The following is an 18073-nucleotide window of genomic DNA, read 5'->3' on the forward strand; positions in this document are numbered from 1 at the left end:
GCCGCCGCCCCCGGCCGCGTCTCCTCAGCCACCGCCACTTCCGAGTTTTCCCACAGCAGCGCTGCTTCCAGGTTCACCACTGGCTGCACCGTTTCCTGGTTAGGAGCCGCGGGTGGCACGGGTGGTGCGGGCAGTGCAGGCTCAGCGCGCCCCGCACGGCAGGGTGGCTCTGGCATTCGCTGTAGTAGCAAGCTGAACAGGTCCTCCATCCTTCGGGACAGGTTCGGTAACTCTGTCAGCAAGGGCAGATGCTGTATTAAAAGGTCGATGGCTCGGTTCTGCAACTGCACAGAACAGTCCAGCGCCAAGGAGGGCAGCGGACCACAGCCAGGCAGTCTCAGAGCAGGCACGCCCGGCGCTACGCCTGCTAAGAAGTTAGATCCAGGTGCATACGCAACCGAGCTAGGAGCCGCTCTGGGGGTCCAAGTTGCTAAACCGCTAATCTGCGGCCCTGGATAAGCCGTGGCCGCCGCCGAGCTGAACGGTAAGGCAGGCTGTGCGCCCTCCCACTGCCCCGACACCCCCACCTCTGCCGGCACGGGGTCCCTGGGGGCTGCGGAGTCCTGCGACTGTGCAGGGTGAGGCAGCGCAGGCTCTGCCTGTGGAGCCGGGGGGGTTTTTCCGAATCCACCATCATTTGCCCCGGAAGCCCGGTCCGCGGGGTCCCCCTCGGACATTCCTCCCTCACTCATCACCGAAATAGGCGAGCCAGCCCTGCTATCACAGTCAAGGGCTGTCAGCAGAATAAATAACGAACGCCAGGTTTTGTATAATTCTAATGCTGCTGGCTCCCCAGTCGGGAGCTCGTGTTGGACAGCACATCCGAGTTCCTGCCATAAGGCAAAGTCCAGGGCAGTATCTCTGTCCATGGAAATCCCTTTTAAAGTAGCCCAGTCTAATAATTCCCGAACTGAGTTCTCAGGAATGGAGGTATGCATTATACTAAACACACCTTTCCAGACCAGTACCACAGCGTTGGTTTGTGAGCCGCTGTTCGCCATTTCTCAGTCCTGTCGGACTTCCCGGTCCCAGGGGGGAAGGGGAACAGCGTACCTCTAGAGAAATTCGGCTTGGCTCACAGCGTGCAGGACACGTCAGAGAGTGCAGAATCACGTCAGGCAGCACCAAATATTACCACAGGCCTGGTTCCTACGGTATATCACCATGTCCCGCAGCCATAGGGAGGAGGAGGAGAGAAGATCCAGCAGGCAGGAACTGTGCAGCAAGATTGATTGATTTAATTATTTTACAAACTCTTTTATAGACTTTTTTCTTCATAGTCTAATTGGACAAAGGACCAGCCACCCATTGGGGGTGATTGGCTAAAATCCTAAAACATCCATTGTCAAAATATTTTTCTACTATACCATAAACAAGACTTTTCAAGGTTGCAGGTGGCTTGGTTGTTTACATTCCCTGCTACCTCTTCTGCGTGAGAGAAAAGTCTCTCGCGGACTTAGAAAATAGCAAGAAAATCCTTGCTAGCAGCATTTTTGTATCTTCAACTTCAGGGTGACCTCATAGCAACTTCCAGTACCTAAAGGGAGCCTACAAGAAAGCTGGAGAGGGACTTTTTACAAGGTCATGGAGTGATAGGACAAGGGGGAATGGCTTCAAACTGAAAGAGGGGAGGTTTAGATTAGGTGTTAGGTAGAAATTCTTTACTGTGAGGCTGGTGAGGCATTGGAACAGGTTGCCCGGAGAGGTTGTATCCTCCCCATTCCTGGAAGTGTTCAAGGCCAGACTGGATGGGGCTCTAGGTAACCTGGTGTAGTGGAAGATTCCCTGCCCATGGTAGGGGGGTTGGAACCAGATGATCTTTAAGGTCCCTTCCAACCTAAACCATTCTATGATTAATTTGTATTTTCCCCCCACAATATTCATAGGGTCTTTTTGTCTTATTCAAACTTCCCCCCCCCCCCCACCTCAAACTAAAACAATGAACATTTCAGGACATGAAAACACATTATGCAAACATAAAACATCAAAGGAATAGTTGAAACCTTTCACAACTTCAAACACAGTTGTACCTCATTTAACACAGGGTGATTTAGTTGCATATCACACCACTAACTGAACTATTATTTTCATATATGCAGCTTTAACAAAACAATAATAATAAAAAAAGAAAAAGATAAATGCATTGTGATTTTTTTCACCTAGTGTTAGTGGTAGCATGTGTTCTATTGTATCCTATCCAATCACTTATTTTAAAATATATATACAATTTTCAAATATGTAGCATAAAAAGAAAGCACTAGTTTTTGTGTTCTGATCTTTGAGATTCTGTTACAATTTCAGGTAAGCTTGCACCTCAAAAATGGAACTGCAATATTCCAAGTTCAATACAAGATAGAAAGACATTATACATAATTTGGAATACAATATTAAGCTTTTTAATACCCCTGCTACCTTTTAACTATTTTTTGAAGTGTTAAAGTTTTTTTTCAGTTCTGAGAGTGTAGTTTATAAGTTTGTCAATAGAGACAAGGAGAATTTTTTTTAACTACCACACAATTTTAAAGTCATCTTAGGTCATCTTAGGTCGATTATTCAGTGTCCAAGTGCATGTGTAAATCCTGTCAATTTTTTCCTGGAAAATAATACAGGCAATTAATGAGAATGTAGCATTTTTTTCTGCTTGCTGAAAACTAGTTTAAGTGGAATATTTTTGAATTAGAGCTAGTAGGTAAATTTTTTAATCTTAGTTTTGTTTGTATGCACTTAAGAACTGGTCCAAGTTAATTTATTCCTCCAGAACCATCTGAAGATGACTTTCCTTATTTTGACTAGCTCAATTAAAGGTACTTGTATGTACATACATTTACTATCGTCCACATCCAAATAAACCAAGATGTTATTACAATACATAAACTAAAGATATGAACAGTGGAAGCAATGCAGCTACAAATCTACCAAAAAGATATCTGTCTTGGTTTGAAAGACAGGTGTCTGCTAAGGAAGGCAGAAGCCTCCCTTGGAATGGCAGATGCAACCCCCCTTCCCTCCAAGTTATTATAATTTTGAAATCAAGGGGCTTTTAGGCAAAGAAGTGGGAAATAGGAATAACAGTTCTTTACTATTATATATCTATATGTGTATAACAAGTCAAACAAACAACAATAACTATGGCAGTAACAGCAAACAATCACAAACCTAGTCCCAGCCTTCTCGGCTGTCAGGCCCTTTCCCCTTGGGTGCAGTTCCGCTCGCAGCCGGCAGGGGCGCTGGCGGCTCCCAGTGAGCAGGGCAGGTGTGATGGTTCCCCCGCGGCTGCAGGGGGCACTCCGGAGCGAGCTCGGGGAGCACGCGGCACCGGTGGCCTGGGATCCTGGGAAGGCATGGAACAAAGAAGCTTCACAAACCCCTGGGCAGCCGATCCAGGTGTCCGGCTGGACCCTCGGTAACAGCAGGCTGAAACGGCAGGCTGGAGCGGCAGAGATGAGCACAAATCCCGGGTGGCAGATGCGATGTATCCAAACGGGGAACCCCCCCGGAGGTCTGGGCAGGCAGGGCAAGCACGGCTACAACGCAGCGAAGGCTCGAAGCAAGGGCGGGGCAGGGCGGCCATGGCCCAGCTCCCAGCGGGGCAGGGAAGGAGGGCTTGGGATCCCGGGGTTTCTCTGGCAGAAGGAAAAGCAGCCAACGAAACAGCCTCTCTCCGTCCAAACGCCAGGGACCAACTGTCCGCCACCCAGGTGAAACAGAAGAGTAGCCAGATGCACCCCACCTCCAATGGGTAGGTCTTTTTTTTTTCTTAAGTACCCAGTAATTTGTCCCCCTAGCAACACATATGGGGAAAATTCCTTTAACAGAAAAAAAAAACAGGAGAGCTCCTAAAACCCCAACAATATCACAAAACATTTAAAACATTTTTGACCAATAACAGAAGAGTAGCAATTACATGCACAAGGTCATAATGTATCAGTGCACCAAACAGGGAAATAAAGCACACAGCACTCACACGATATAGTATTAGTATTAAATGGGCTTCTTAATAGGAAAACAATTTAATTAAAAGCTTTGCATGTCCCTAATGGATGCAATGTAACTGGTGCTGGTGCTGTACTGCTTGATAAAATACAAACTATCTCTGGTCTTAAATGTGACAAGCAGCAGCACTAGCACAGAGATTGCATAGCTTCAGTAACAAAGTTACAATAGTCCCCATTTTATTGCATTTTTAAAAACAACTTGAGGATTAATTTTTTTTAAATAGAGAAAGCATGTTTCTCAGGTAGTTTAGAAGTTGTTTAGTAAAACATTGTAAAAGAAGAAATGCATTATATTTTAATGTAGAAAAGTGTGTGTTTAGACAAATACACTCAAGTATAAAATTTAGCAGGTTTTGAAGGTGGAGATTTACCAGGCAGGTGGAGAATTTGCACCAATATGTAGTATCAAGCGTGCAACAATTTTACAGATAAGCAAAGGATATAATTGGATTTTTTTTGTTGTTACAGCAAATCAAAACAGTGCAATACATCTCACAACTACAGTCCATCACATTAGCTTGTTTATAATCCAACACAGCCTGAAAATTCAAGTAAAATCAAATTTTCATGAGTATTGTCTTTCACATCAGACACTAGATTGGCAGGTTCTTTTAAAGCATTATAGCACAGATGGGCAATCATATCAGTAAAGTCAAACTCAATTTGGATTAAAATCAGGAAAACCAAAGAGAGGGTGGTCATTGCCAGATATTTAATACAAGTATCAGAAAATATTAAGTTTACTCTATATTTCAAATTGGGTGTCCCTTTCATAACTTTTGGGTTACGTTTTGTGTTTTTAATCAATAAGGAGGGGTAGACATTTAGATGTTTCATATATTAAGTTCTTTGCCCTTACAATTAATTGGAGAACGGTAATTTCACAAGTGAATAGCACAATGACCTGAAGCATTATCATTACCAGTTATGATGCAACACGGGTTGTTGTGGTTCTTTTATCTGAGAAGAAGCTTCTGAGGAGAAATACCTGCCCAATACTAACTACAAGAAGAATGATTGCCTCCCCTATTGACCAATAGGCTACTCTTGTGTTTAAATCCTCTGCTCTGCTGCGGCCTTGTGCTTCTCTCAACCGGAAATGAGTCTGATAATCAATGACAGACTTCAGAGCTTCATGAATTGAAACACACGCAGACTCCATCTAGAGAAGCAAATAAATACACATGCTCAATTAAGAACTCTTCTAATGTTTGTTCTGTGAAGTTCTGTGGTTTGGTAATTAAAATTAGGATTCACATTGTTGGGGTCCCTCCCCCCTGCCATGTAGCCCTGGGAGAGGGGCCCTGGGGAGGAGGCAAAGGGTTTCCCTAGCCCCTGGTCAGTCTCGTTCCCCATTGGTTGTTTTGTGTTCCCCTGTGCAGGCAAGGACCCTCTGGTCCCATGACTGTAACAGTTCCTCAGCAGAGCTCCAGCCATGCGGCTGGAGAAATAAACATCTCTCTGAAACATCTAGCAAGAATCCGTCCATATATATTTCTTTTCCATGGGCCTCCTTGTTTGATACATTGTGTTACAGAATCCCCACTGTAACATCACATAGCTTTACAAATGAAAGATTATCTCAGTCCACTGTCAGACTGCAATACTATAAATCTAATATATTAATCAAGTTTTACACACAGGAATGTGACTAAGTACCAAAGTGCGCAAAACTGCAGATGTAATACAGTGATGCACTCTAAGAGCCAGAAACTGAATATTAAAATTCATGCATGTTTGGGTTCAAAAGTAAACACTGTATTGAAATATGCCAGTGATCCAACATTTGCCAATTCCACATACACCAGTAAAACAAGCAGTAAATCTTTCTCGAGATTTGGATAGCTAGTAAGCTTTTATATCATTAAGATTTGCATAGTAGATATTAAAACACTTTTAGATTTCAGAAGTATGTGATTCTTCATCACATAATACCCATACTTCAGTTTCCCAAAAGCCTGAAATCTAGATTGCTGACCTCAATATGTTCTTTTGGCAGGAGATCCTTATATTAGTCACATATGTAAAAAGTGATTAGATAAAGGACAACTGTTATCTTTCAGTGTTCCTGGATGCTCCCTACCATATTCATAAAATAAACACTCAAGACCAAATTGCCCAACTAAATGTGTCATCTTTCATAAAAATCACATTCTGTTTTCTAACATGAAAAATCTTAAACCTTTTCAATATACATACTACAGGCTTTCCAAGACCTAGATCTTTTTTAAACATAAACCTCTTCCATTTTCGGTTTATCTTCTGAAAGTAAGAGTCAGTACCCATGATTGTTTAAAGTGAAATTTGGTAACAACTATAGTATAAGAATGTTAGAATTCATGAAGTTACTGTTCCAAGTGAAGTTGGCTTATTTAGTTTAGGCAGAAGTGGCATAAAACTAAAATTATGAAGAAAGAAAAAAACATTAGGAAAACAAGTCTGGAGCATGAATACTGTTTTGCCACTTAAGTGTCTTATAAATTACATATCTAGAAGCCAGTTAAGTATGACATTTTGTTCATTTGTTTATTTTGCTAAAATTCTTTTCCAATTTTAAAAGTGACAGCTATATAAGAGATGAAACATTCAAGTCTTCGCCTCAAAAAAGACTCTAAACTATTTCAATATAAAACCAAATTGTTCTCAAAGTTTCTCCAAAGTTCAGGAATTTTGAAAACTCTGATGCACTGATATTTAACACTTTATAAAATCCACACTTCCATAGACATAGAACCATGGCATTAAAAAGTTCCCTTAAACTCCAGGGCACTATATTTTCCCTAATTTCCACTTAATCACTTGGTAAATCCTCCTCAACTCTGCATTCTATAAATCCTAATTTTCAGAAAAGGTTCACTTTTAGTAAGAGGGTTTATTTTAAAGAAGCTCTGACCCATTCATTTTCAAGAGCAATATAGATATCTAATGCAGTTGAATTTGAAAAACATTCCCTCCACCTAACAGTTACTGTCAAACACAATATTTTACCTGAGTAAGTGCAGTTGCTCTGTTCTCACTAGGAAACAGTGGTGGATCTTCTCCAACCTGGAAATCAAAGTACACGGTTTTGTGTGTGAAAGTAGAGAACTCATTGCTGAAGCAGAATTTGTATGTTCCATTTCTGGATGCAGTAAATGTGAAACTATCATATTGTTTCTTCATCTCTTTGTATAATACAGCACCATCAGGACCTTCCAACCGACAGTCCACATCATAATGACCTCCAGTGATCACCTGAAAAAAATCCAAGAAATTGTCTTAAACAGAACAGACATCCAGCTAGCATTGCAAATTGTTTGATCTGACAAATGTTTTAAAATGCATTAATTTATAAATCTATCAAGTTTGAAAAAATCGTCATCCTATGAGACAGAACAATTAGAAATAAGTTTTTTTTTAAATTGAGTATATGTAATGTCAACTATGTTTTCTAACAGTTTATGAAGGAAACTAGTTACTTCATTTTGAGATACTAGTACTGTAGCAAAAGCTAGAGTAGATGAAGTTTGATGGGGCAGACATTACTGCAATAAATTAGTAATTTACTATATCCACAAGCCCATCCATACAATTTATTCAGCAAGTTGAGACTGCCAAAATCAATAAACCAGCTATTTTATGTATGACCTAAACTGTCTAACTAGCCTATTAGGTCAAGCTGCTTTATGTTGCAGAAATGGCATATGTTCAGTAGAACAGGTATTACAGCCTGACTCATCACATCAACAGAGCAGTGTTCTGGAGGTTATGCTGCCTTACTCCTGCACAATAAATGACAGTAATTCTTTTCAACACTAGCATGTTCAAATTATACCTACAAGTAACTCAAAACTTCATATGATTATGAGAATTTTCAGTCTTTGATTATTGTTGATCCATAGCACGTTCTTCTGTAGAATCACACTAGCTATCCTTTCTCCACTACAAGAGCAACTGGCAGTTTAGGTATTCATAGCTTACTATTCTGTAATGTGATTCTGATAACTCTCAGGCTAGTAGTTAAATTTAATCCTTGCTCCAAACTTCTTGCCTTTAAGATAAAGCATCCTAAAGGATGAAGAAACTTCTATCCACAAGCACATCCGTTTTATATACATACAGAAGCTTTCTAAAATAACAGACATATTATTTGAAATATGTAAATATCTATTCAACCACATACTATAAAGATTTGTTCAGAGGCGCCAAGCATCAGAAGCAACATTTCAGATAAGCTGTTTGCATAACATAGTTTTAGTGCACACCAATTTATATCGGTATTAAACTCCTAATACTAACGGCAAAAGTGAAATAACAAGAGAGTCCCCGGGGGCCGAGGGAAGCACGGAGTACCTGAAATTCGAGGGTGCATTTAGTGCCCTGGACAATCTCCTCGTAAAAACATTGTTTGGCGTTGTCAGTCAGCTCGAAAGTGATTTCGGAGGCCCGTGCCGCGCAAGCTACCAGGAGCAGCGTCAGCCACCCCCACGGTCCCGCAATTCCGTAGCCCCGTAAAAACATCATTCAGCGTGCAGTGTGGACTAATAGAACTAATAGTAACAGAGTTTGAGCCAGGCGGAAAGAGGGCAGCCCCGCATCGGAGGCCAGCAGGCGCAGAGCCCGGAGGAAGATGTCTGCGGTGCCAACCGATCACAACGGAGAAACCTGAGGAAAAGCGCTGTGCTCTCAAGAGCAACCACGGCGCCTAGTACCGCCCTTACAGAAGCTCTTCCGGGTGAGCCCTCATAGTTTTATAGACGTGGTGTTCATCGTAGAAGGGAGTGCTCCCTGCCTCTCCCGGGCGCAGTTGCGCGTTTGCTGCCTGGAAACGGTTATCAGGGAGCATGACGGTCCGGCATCGCCTTGGGCCCTAGGCTCGGTCTCGGCCGTGACACCAGCGAGCCGACATGGTGTCCACGTTCACAGGGATGACCCCACGGCACCAGAGGTACCATAGGTGCACGCGCGAGGCCTGCTTATTCCGGCTTTGTGCTGAGGGGTACTCAGATTATATAGCTAATTTAATTTTTATTTTAATTCCTCTCTGTCATACCTGCACCACACAGTCCAGGTTCCCCAATACATCAAAACTTTTGTCTCTATGTCCATTGTATGCAACTATCCAGGGGCTAAACGGTTTTCAAATTCCCATAAGACAATTTAGAGATGAAATAGCGGACTCTTCTCTAAATGCAAGTGAAAAGTATCTTAAGTACTGTCTCTCTCTATATCTTTGAGTTACTGAACATACAGGGTTGAATTTCAGAGTTGGAGTCCCAACTTTCTATGTAATTTAACATTAAGTGCTTCAGAGAGATTGTCCTGGTTTTGGCTGGGATAGTTAATTTTCTTCTTAGTAGCTGGTACAGTGCTGTGTTTTGGATTCAGTATGAGAATAATGTTGATAACACACTGATATTTTGGCTGTTGCTCAGTAGTGCTTACTCAAGAACTTTTCAGTGTGTCATGCTCTGACAGTGAGCAGGTGCCCAAGAAGCTGGGAGGGAGCACAGCCAAGGCAGCTGACCTGAACTAGCCAAAGGGATATTCCATACCATAAAATGTAATGCCCAGTATATAAACTGAGGGGGGGGGGTGTTTTCTGGGGCTGCCATTGCTTGGGTACTGGCTGGGCATCAGTCAGCTGACAGTAAGCAATTGGGGGTGGGTTTTTTTGCATCACTCATTTTTATTGGTTTGGTTTTATTTGCTGTTTTGGGGGTTTTCTTCCTTTATTTTTTTCTTCTCATTAAACTGTCTTTATCTCAACTCGTGAGTTTTTGCACTTTTACCCTTCCAATTATCCCCCCCATCCCACTGTGGGGAGAGAGAGCAAGCTGTTGTGTGGTGCTTAGATGTCTACCAGGTTTAAACCATAGCACCTTGATGCCTTTTCCTGGTCTTAAAATCAAGAGTCATACACGGTTAGAAGGGGAGAAGGGATTTTACCTTGGTATTTATTTTAAGGATACTTAGGTGCACACGTCCAGGTCATATGCATCGAGATGCACCCCACCGAATATGCCCCAAAAGATCGGGTATAACATTATAGGTTTTACTAATTAGCATATCTATCAAAGATTCCCCAATGAGAGGCTCAAGTGAGCCCCCCTCCCCAAGGAACCTTCCCCTGGATGGTTCTATCTTAGTTTACAGAATGTGTTCTGGAGAGGACCTTGGGGTCTGGGGCACACTGATCCCTAGCTACGAAGCTTCTAAAATGTTTAGTCTCTTAGCTTGACAAACAAGTCCAAGAATGTAGGTAAAAAGCACTGGGAATACAGAAGTTGTAAAAAGGTATAACAGGGGTATAAAAGAAAAGGCAAAAAATCTTCATGGCATCATTTCCCCGCTTTTAGAGACTAACAAAACTCTACCTTGTCTAGTCTCTACTCTACTCTATTCTTTACCCGCAGAACCAGTTTACACAACCGGCTGCTCCACAGGCTATTTACACAGATAATAACTACAATTACAGCTATTATGAATATTTCTTTTACCCAGGCCCAGTTTGGTAACCATGAGGTGAAGGTATCCAAAATATGATCAAATTTTAAGGTGTTATTTCTGGAAGCTACTTCATGTAGAATTTGAGTTCCCTTCCAAATTTCATCCAAATCTTTCTTAATTCTTCCATTTTGGTCCACATAAGAACAACAGGTGGTATTGACAATAGCACATACACCTCCTTGTGCAGCAAGTATGAAATTGAGAGCTATCCTGTTTTGCATAACTGCACAGGACAGACTGTCAACTTCCTCCTGTAAGGCTGAAATTGCATCTGCAGTATGCTGCTCAATACGTTCAATGACGGCAGAGATGTTTACAATTGCTCTCCCCAGTTCAATCACTCTGTAAGCGGGTACGAGGGCTCTGATTATGCTATGGAAAAGTGTGGGACGTTCAATGAGGGGATTAAGAGATCTTTTTCTCCTCTCATTTGGTTTTTCAAGATGGTCAAATATTGTTATATTTGGGACCACAGCCCCAATGGCACAAGCCTGGTCTTTGTTCATGGGCATAATTTTCCAGGCCTTATCACCACATATCCAATACAACCCTATCCCAAATGGCTGAGCCAGTCTCCACCCTGTCAATTTCATCTTTGCCGCAATTCTTGGGTCTATTATTTCCCTGAAATGGGTCTTATGACAATATGAAGGAAGAACGGCTTTTCCTGTGGCGTTTACAATTGCACAAGGAACCGTATAGTTTGCATGCTCTACCAGGCCATTCAGGGGTATGGGGGGAAGAAGGGTGCTATTAATTGGTTCCCACGTTTCAGTGCGGTTCTCTTCCATTAAAATGCCAATCAGTGGCCAGTGACCCTTCCTATCTAGGGGTGGTAACGGAGTACAGATCTAGCAATCGCTCTTATTAAGAATTTTGGACACATTTTGGACCACAGTCTTATGCAAATCATGGGGTGAACCCTGAACCATGGTTACCAGTTGGGCAAACATGTAAAAAACAGGTTAAACTGCATCTTTCTGATTTGTATCAGTCTCTGTCTTCTTGGTGATTTCGGGAGCAGAAGCTTTCTTCACCCTGGAGTAGTGAATCCACGGTCCCTTGCCAGCAACCTTGACCGCAGTAAAAGTGGTCAGCAAAACTTGGAATGGTCCCCTCCACTTGGCTTGCAAGGGGTCGCTGTCCCACCACTTGATGTAGACCCAGTCTCCAGGCTGGAATGGATGAGCAGGTGTGTCCAATCCTATTGGTTTGGATAACACGACGAATCTCTGGAGCTTCTGCAAAGTGGAACTCAGAGCCATTAAATACTTCTGCAAATCATTTTTACCTCTCATATGAATTTCCCCTGGGATATGTGGAACTTGGTATGGCCTGCCATATAATATTTCATAGAGACTGATGTTGTCCCTTCTCCTTGGCTGTATGTGGACTCTCAGCAAGGCTATAGGCAGGGCTTGAACCCATGTCATGGATGTCTCTTGACAAATTTTGCAAATCTGGGATTTGAGGGTCCCATTCATGCGTTCAACTTTACCACTTGCCTGGGGCCTGTATGGTGTGTGCAGGTCCCAGGCAAGTCCCAAAATCCTTCTAACTTCCCCAACCACCGTTGCAAAAAAATGTGGTCCCCTACCTGATGACATTCCCAAAGGAACCCCAAATCTTGGCATTATATGATTGAGAAAAGTTTTCACTACTTCTTTTGCTGTGTTGGTGCGACAGGGGAAAGCCTCAGGACATCCACTGAAGGTGTCAACCAGTACCAGTATATACCTGCATTCCTCTTTGCGTGGCATCTCAGCAAAATCTATTTGCCAATAATCTCCTGGGAGATCTCCTGTCTTTGTCACTCCTAACACAACTCTCTTGCTTGTGTCAGGGTTGTTTTTACAGCAGGTTTCACACTTGCTTGTTACAGATTGTACAATATCAGTCATTCCTCTCCCTATCACTACTTTCCTCAAATGTTTTAAAAGATTTTCTGTTCCCCACTGGATACTTTCATGCTCTCGTTGGGCTATTTCCTGAAGGATCAGAGGTGGAACTACAACTTGTCCTACCGGGGTAACAGTCCACCCACCTTCTTTGATTTCAGCCTTAAGGAACTTAATTAATTTGTGATCCCTCTGATCGTATTTTGGGGTAAATGATGACAAATCTATCTCTTTCTGTGGTACCACTGCAAAAATGCCTTTTTCTGCAATCCCCCTGGCTGTTTCATCAGCAAAATGATTTCCCAGTTATGGGGCTGTTTTCCCTTTTTGATGACTCTTGCAATGCATGATAGCCACTTCCGTAGGCTTCCAAATGCTCTGTAAAAGTGCAAGAATTTGTTTAGCATGTTTAACCTCATTACCTTGAGCAGTCTGCAGGCCACATTCCTTCCAAAAAGCTCCATGAGCATGCACAACACTGAAGGCATATTTGAAATCAGTCCATATCTTCACCTTCTTCCCCTCGCTCAGTTCTAGAGCTCTCGTTAGTGCAATGAGTTCAGCTTTCTGTGATGATACATCTGGAGGCAAGGCTTTTGCCTCAATGATTTTATCTGAGGTGGTTACGGCATAACAGGTCATCCTCCTACTGTTTTTCATGAAGCTGCTCCCATCAGTGTACAATTCCCAGTCTGGATCCTTCAAAGGAACATCTTTCAGGTCTGGTCTGCTGGAATAAGTTTCCTCTATTGTCTGCAAACAATCATGCTCAGGCACACTGTTAAGTAATGTGGATGATAAAAACATCGCAGGGTTTACCACAGAAGTTGTCTTTAGGGTAATATCATCTTGTTCTAACAACACAGATTGGTATTTGAGCATTCTTCTAGGGGAGAGCCAGTGTCCCCCCTTTTGCTCCAGCACATTTATCACTGCATGGGGTACATACACGACAATGTGCTGCCCAAGGGTGAATTTACGGGCCTCCTGTATCAGAAGGACTGTTGCTGCCACTGCTTTCAAGCATCCTGGCCAACCCTGGGCTACATTGTCTAGTTGGTTTGAGAAATAGGCCACAGCTCTTCGCTGATCTCCAAGGTGCTGTGCCAGTACCCCCAGAGCAACATTCAGTCGCTCATGTGTAAAGAGTTCAAAAGGTTTAGTCAAGTCCGGCAGCCCCAGAGCTGGGGCTGACATCAAGGAATGTTTCAGCTGTTTAAATGCAGCCCTGGCATTCTCTGTCCACATGATTGTCCCCTTTTCAGCTGCTTTAAGGACCTCATATAAAGGTCTTACCAGTATACCGTAGTTTGATATCCACAGGCGACACCAACCTACCATCCCCAGGAAGGCCTGCATCTCCCTTACGGTATGGGGCTCTGGAAGTCGACAGATGGCTTCCTTCCGTTCTCTGATGAGTTGTCGATGTCCATGGAAAATTTCCAGGCCCAGGTATACTACTGTTTCCCTGGCAACCTGTGCCTTCTCTTTTGAGACCCGATATCCACTTTGGCCTAAAAGGTTCAACAGACTTACAGTGAGCTTTATGCAGTCATCTCTCATCTTGGCTGCTATCAAGATGTCATCAACATACTGGAGAACGGCTCCTCCTGGTTCTCCAGTCCTCAAGCTCCTTTGCCAGCTGGTTTCATGTTGGGGCCCTCCCCCTGCCATGTAGCTCTGGGAGAAGGGCTCTGGGGGGCAGACACGGGGTTTCCCTAGCCCCTGGTCAGCCTCGTTCCCCATTGGTTGTTTTGTGTTCCCCTGTGTGGGCAAGGACCCTCGGGTCTCGTGATTGCAGCAGTTCCTCGGCAGAGCCCCGGCCATGCGGCTGGAGAAATAAACATCTCTGAAACATCTATCAAGAATCGGTCCATATATATTTCTTTTAAACGGGCCTCGTTGTTTGATACGCGTGTTACAGTATCCGTTTCCGAATACGGTTGGGCTGTTTTTGAATCCTTGTGGTAAAACTATCCAGGTGAGCTGGGTCTTTCTCCCTGTTTCAGGATTCTCCCACTCAAAAGCAAAGAGTTCTTGGCTATTCTTATGCACAGGAATGCAGAAAAAGGCATCCATGAGATCTAAAACAGTGAACCACCCTAATTCATTTGTTAGTGTTGTCAAAAGTGTGTAAGGATTCACTACCACTGGATGTATGTCCTCTGTTATCTTGTTGATTTCCCTCAAATCCTGTACCAACCTGTAGCTTTTACCATCAGCTTTCTTTACTGGCAAGATTGGTGTGTTGTACCTGGATTCACATTCCACTAACAACCCAAATTTGAGAAGCTTTTCAATCATGGGTACTGATCCCTTGCGAGCTTCTAATTTCAGAGGATATTGTCTTTGCCTTACTGGTGTAGCCCCTGCTTTGAGTGTGATACTCACAGGTTCAGCTTTTTTGGATCTCCCAGGAGAATTATTGGCCCACACTATTTGAATGGCAGCCTCTTCGACTTCTTTGGGAAATTTTCCATGGCATTCCTGTACAAGTATAGCAGCTGCTTCGATAATTTTAGATTCTGGGATTATAACTTTCACTCCCCCTTCCTTGGAAAACTTAATTTCTGCTTCCAATTTTTCCAATAAATCTCTGCCCAATAATGGCATTGGGGAATTTGGCATATACAGAAACTGGTGAGAGACCAGTGTTTTCCCAATCTAAATTTTAAAGGTTGGAGAAAAGGCCTTGTTTCACTTACCCCTGTGGCTCCAATCACATCCACAGTGTCTTGACTCAGTTTACCTTTTAAAGTATTTAACACAGAATATGTTATTAACTCAACAACCACTCATTTCTGGTATCGCTTCAGCTTTTACATCTGTTCTGGGACATTGGGATCCCAGCCAGGGTTTGCTAGGGGATAGATGTCATTAACTGACCCTTGGAGACTCCCAGTTGCAATTTGAGTTTCTATAGCAGATATAGAAGCTTTGTTGACCATTTCTCTCTCTGTTTTATACAATAATTCATCTAGCATAACATTTAGATCACTCCAGTCTGGGTTTTGGGATTTTATGGCCATTTCTACACGCATAGCTACTCTCTCCGGGTTGTCCCTGTACTTCCCAATTAAGTTTTTCCACTGCTGTAATTCTCCGAGGGAAAACGGTGTCTTTATATAAATCATTCCTTGATTTCCCACAGCCTGTCTCAGAGGTGCCTCTAATGCAAGTTCTTCCTCCCTCCCCTTTATTTGCTTTGGGCCTTGTGTGTTTAACGACGGGACTGACTGCTTTCATAGCTTCTCGGACTATCCTGCCCCTTCTTCTACCACCCTCCCCGTGAGAACCATCTGTATCGGAATCATCCCATTTGCTTGTAATTGTAATTGATTCATTGGTTTTAAAGATTGTTTTAGCCGAATGTTGATGAGGAACTGTCTTGTTTTTTGCGGCAGTGGAGGGGTAGGGAGGCAGGGGCTGCAAGCAGCTTTTCCCGTCCTTAGCTCCGCAAGAGGCGCCTGGGTCGGGGCCATCCTGTCTGCCCTCAGCTTTAACATTGGCCGTGCCGCAGGGTGGGGAGAGCGAGCGGCTCCTCCTGTTTCTGGCTTGGAAACTTGCGGTTCTCCATACCAGGGAATGCCGCCGCAATTGCCTGTGTCCATTTCTGCCTTCACTTCCGTGTTCGGGGTACTCTGGGAAAGGTGGCCCGCCTGCCCTTTCCCCTCTTCCTTTCCCGTCTCTGCCTCTGGAAAAGTCAGGGGGCGGTGGCCAGTTTGCACTTTCCCTGCCTCTAGGGTGGTCAGGGGGTGGTGGCATACCCGCATCTCTCCCACCTCCGTGCCCGCCCTCCGCCCCTGACGAGGTTGGAGGCGGGGAGGCTCCCCGCCGCTCCTCTGGCTTGGAGCTGGCCGCTCGCTCCCTCCCTCACCCCTGCCCGGGTGGCGGCGGCAGCGGAGGTGGCGGCGGCGGAAGAGCTGCCGCTCCCCCACCTCCCGCCCCCACCCCCACCGGCTGCCCCATTCCTCTGTCCCCCACCCCCACGTGTGCGGGCTGCCCCAGCGGTTGAACAGGGTGGGGAGATCCCCCCCCATCGCCCAAAGCTGGGCCTACCATATCTGTATCTGTCATATCGATTTCTCTGTCCGTATTAGTATACGAGCTAGCTTGTTGCGGCTTTTTCTTTCCCTTTCTCCTCCTCAAAGTCATTTCCATGTTACTTTTGTCTACTACATATGCTTCTTCCCTGTTCAGATACATGGTAAAAAGTTCTGCATATTTTAGTTCATCAAACCTACGTAATGATCTCAATTCTACCATCAGGCCAGTAACGATGTAATTTTCCAAACTCCCATAGCGAGGCCAATTTCCTTGACTTAATTTTAAAGTGGGCCAAACTCGTGTGGACAGTCTGATCCATTCTCAGGTGTCCAAAGTAGTTTTTGCCCTGTCAGCCATTTCTAGTGTTTTATTACCAACACTAATGGGCTGTTAGGAGTGATTTTTTCATTTTCATCTGAAAAAACACCACCCATGTTTGCTCACAGACAGAAAGACTCTGCCAGAGGGAAGCTTTTAACTCCGGAATTCAGCCTGCAATCGGGCCTCGGAATTCCGACTTCCCGGTCAGTTTATCTAGCTTACTACACAAACACTTCAAAACAGCACTTTAAAATACTAAAAAGCAACTAGTTTTAGTAAACAGTAAATGCGCGCGCGCGAAAATCTGGTCTCAACAGGACTTGAACCCACAGCCTCTCAACGTCCCAACCAACCAACCAACCAACCTCTGAGCTACTCCTGCGGCTGCGTAGGGGGCAGCCTCTGGGCTCCTGTGGACTCCACGGAGGGCGTCCCCTCCTTTCCACAGTTTGCAGGGGAAAAGTTTAAGCTTTCCCCTTTCGTGGGCTTCTCTGCTCCCAACCTTTCCAACCCCCTTATAGATCTCCTTCCCTAGTGCTAGCACAATCTCAGTAATATCGATCCCCTTATCACTCACCTCTCTTTCCGTGCTTCTGCCTTTCTGTGCTGGGTCCTAAAGTCCTGCTCACAGTCTTAGATTGTTGCTCCGGCCCCTCTGTAATTTGCCGGCAAAGACAGGGGCAAAGCAAGATGTGTTCCAACCCAAGACTGCGAGTTTCAAGGTCTTTAGGGTCCCTTCATGGTCGCCAGCAACTGATGCCTTTTCCTGGTCTTAAAATCAAGAGTCGTACACGGTTAGAAGGGGAAAAGGGATTTTACCTTGGTATTTATTTTTAAGGATCCTTAGGTGCACACGTCCAGGTCATATGCATCGAGTATATCCCCAAAGATCGGGTATAACATTATAGGTTTTACTAATTAGCATATCTATCAAAGATTCCCCAAAGAGAGGCTCAAGTGAGCCCCCCTCCCCAAGGAACCTTCCCCTGGATGGTTCTATTTTAGTTTACAGAATGTGTTCTGGAGAGGACCTTGGGGTCTGGGGCACACTGATCCCTAGCTACGAAGCTTCTAAAATGTTTAGTCTCTTAGCTTGACAAACAAGTCCAAGAATGTAGGCAAAAAGTGAGGAAAGGGCAGTCAATAACTAACTCATGTAAGCACAAGTTAACTATTGGGAGACAGCAAATGTTAGTTCAGACAGCAGATGTTAATTACAAAACCTAAGAAGCTGAATTCACCCTAATCTTGTCAAGATAGAGGGGACAAGGATTATCTCAGAGACCGCTGAATCATTCCTCAAAGGACTATGCATGCCCGGGG

General features: G+C 44.0%; 1 protein-coding gene across 1 annotated transcript; it reads right to left on the bottom strand.

The window, feature by feature from the left end:
• Window positions 1-542: 542 nt before the first annotated feature.
• Window positions 543-8619, bottom strand: LOC309584638 (transmembrane emp24 domain-containing protein 7-like). Its single transcript, XM_082300779.1, has 4 exons — window positions 8328-8619; window positions 6984-7229; window positions 3157-5157; window positions 543-1215 (listed from the first exon to the last, which is right to left on the bottom strand). The coding sequence occupies exons 1-3, from the start codon at window positions 8496-8498 to the stop codon at window positions 4921-4923; spliced, it is 654 nt and encodes a 217-aa protein (XP_082156905.1). The 5' UTR covers window positions 8499-8619; the 3' UTR covers window positions 543-1215; window positions 3157-4920.
• Between the last annotated feature and the right edge of the window lie 9454 nt (window positions 8620-18073).

This window comes from Coloeus monedula, assembly GCF_965178545.1.
Source record: "Coloeus monedula genome assembly, chromosome: W".
NCBI lineage: Eukaryota > Metazoa > Chordata > Aves > Passeriformes > Corvidae > Coloeus > Coloeus monedula.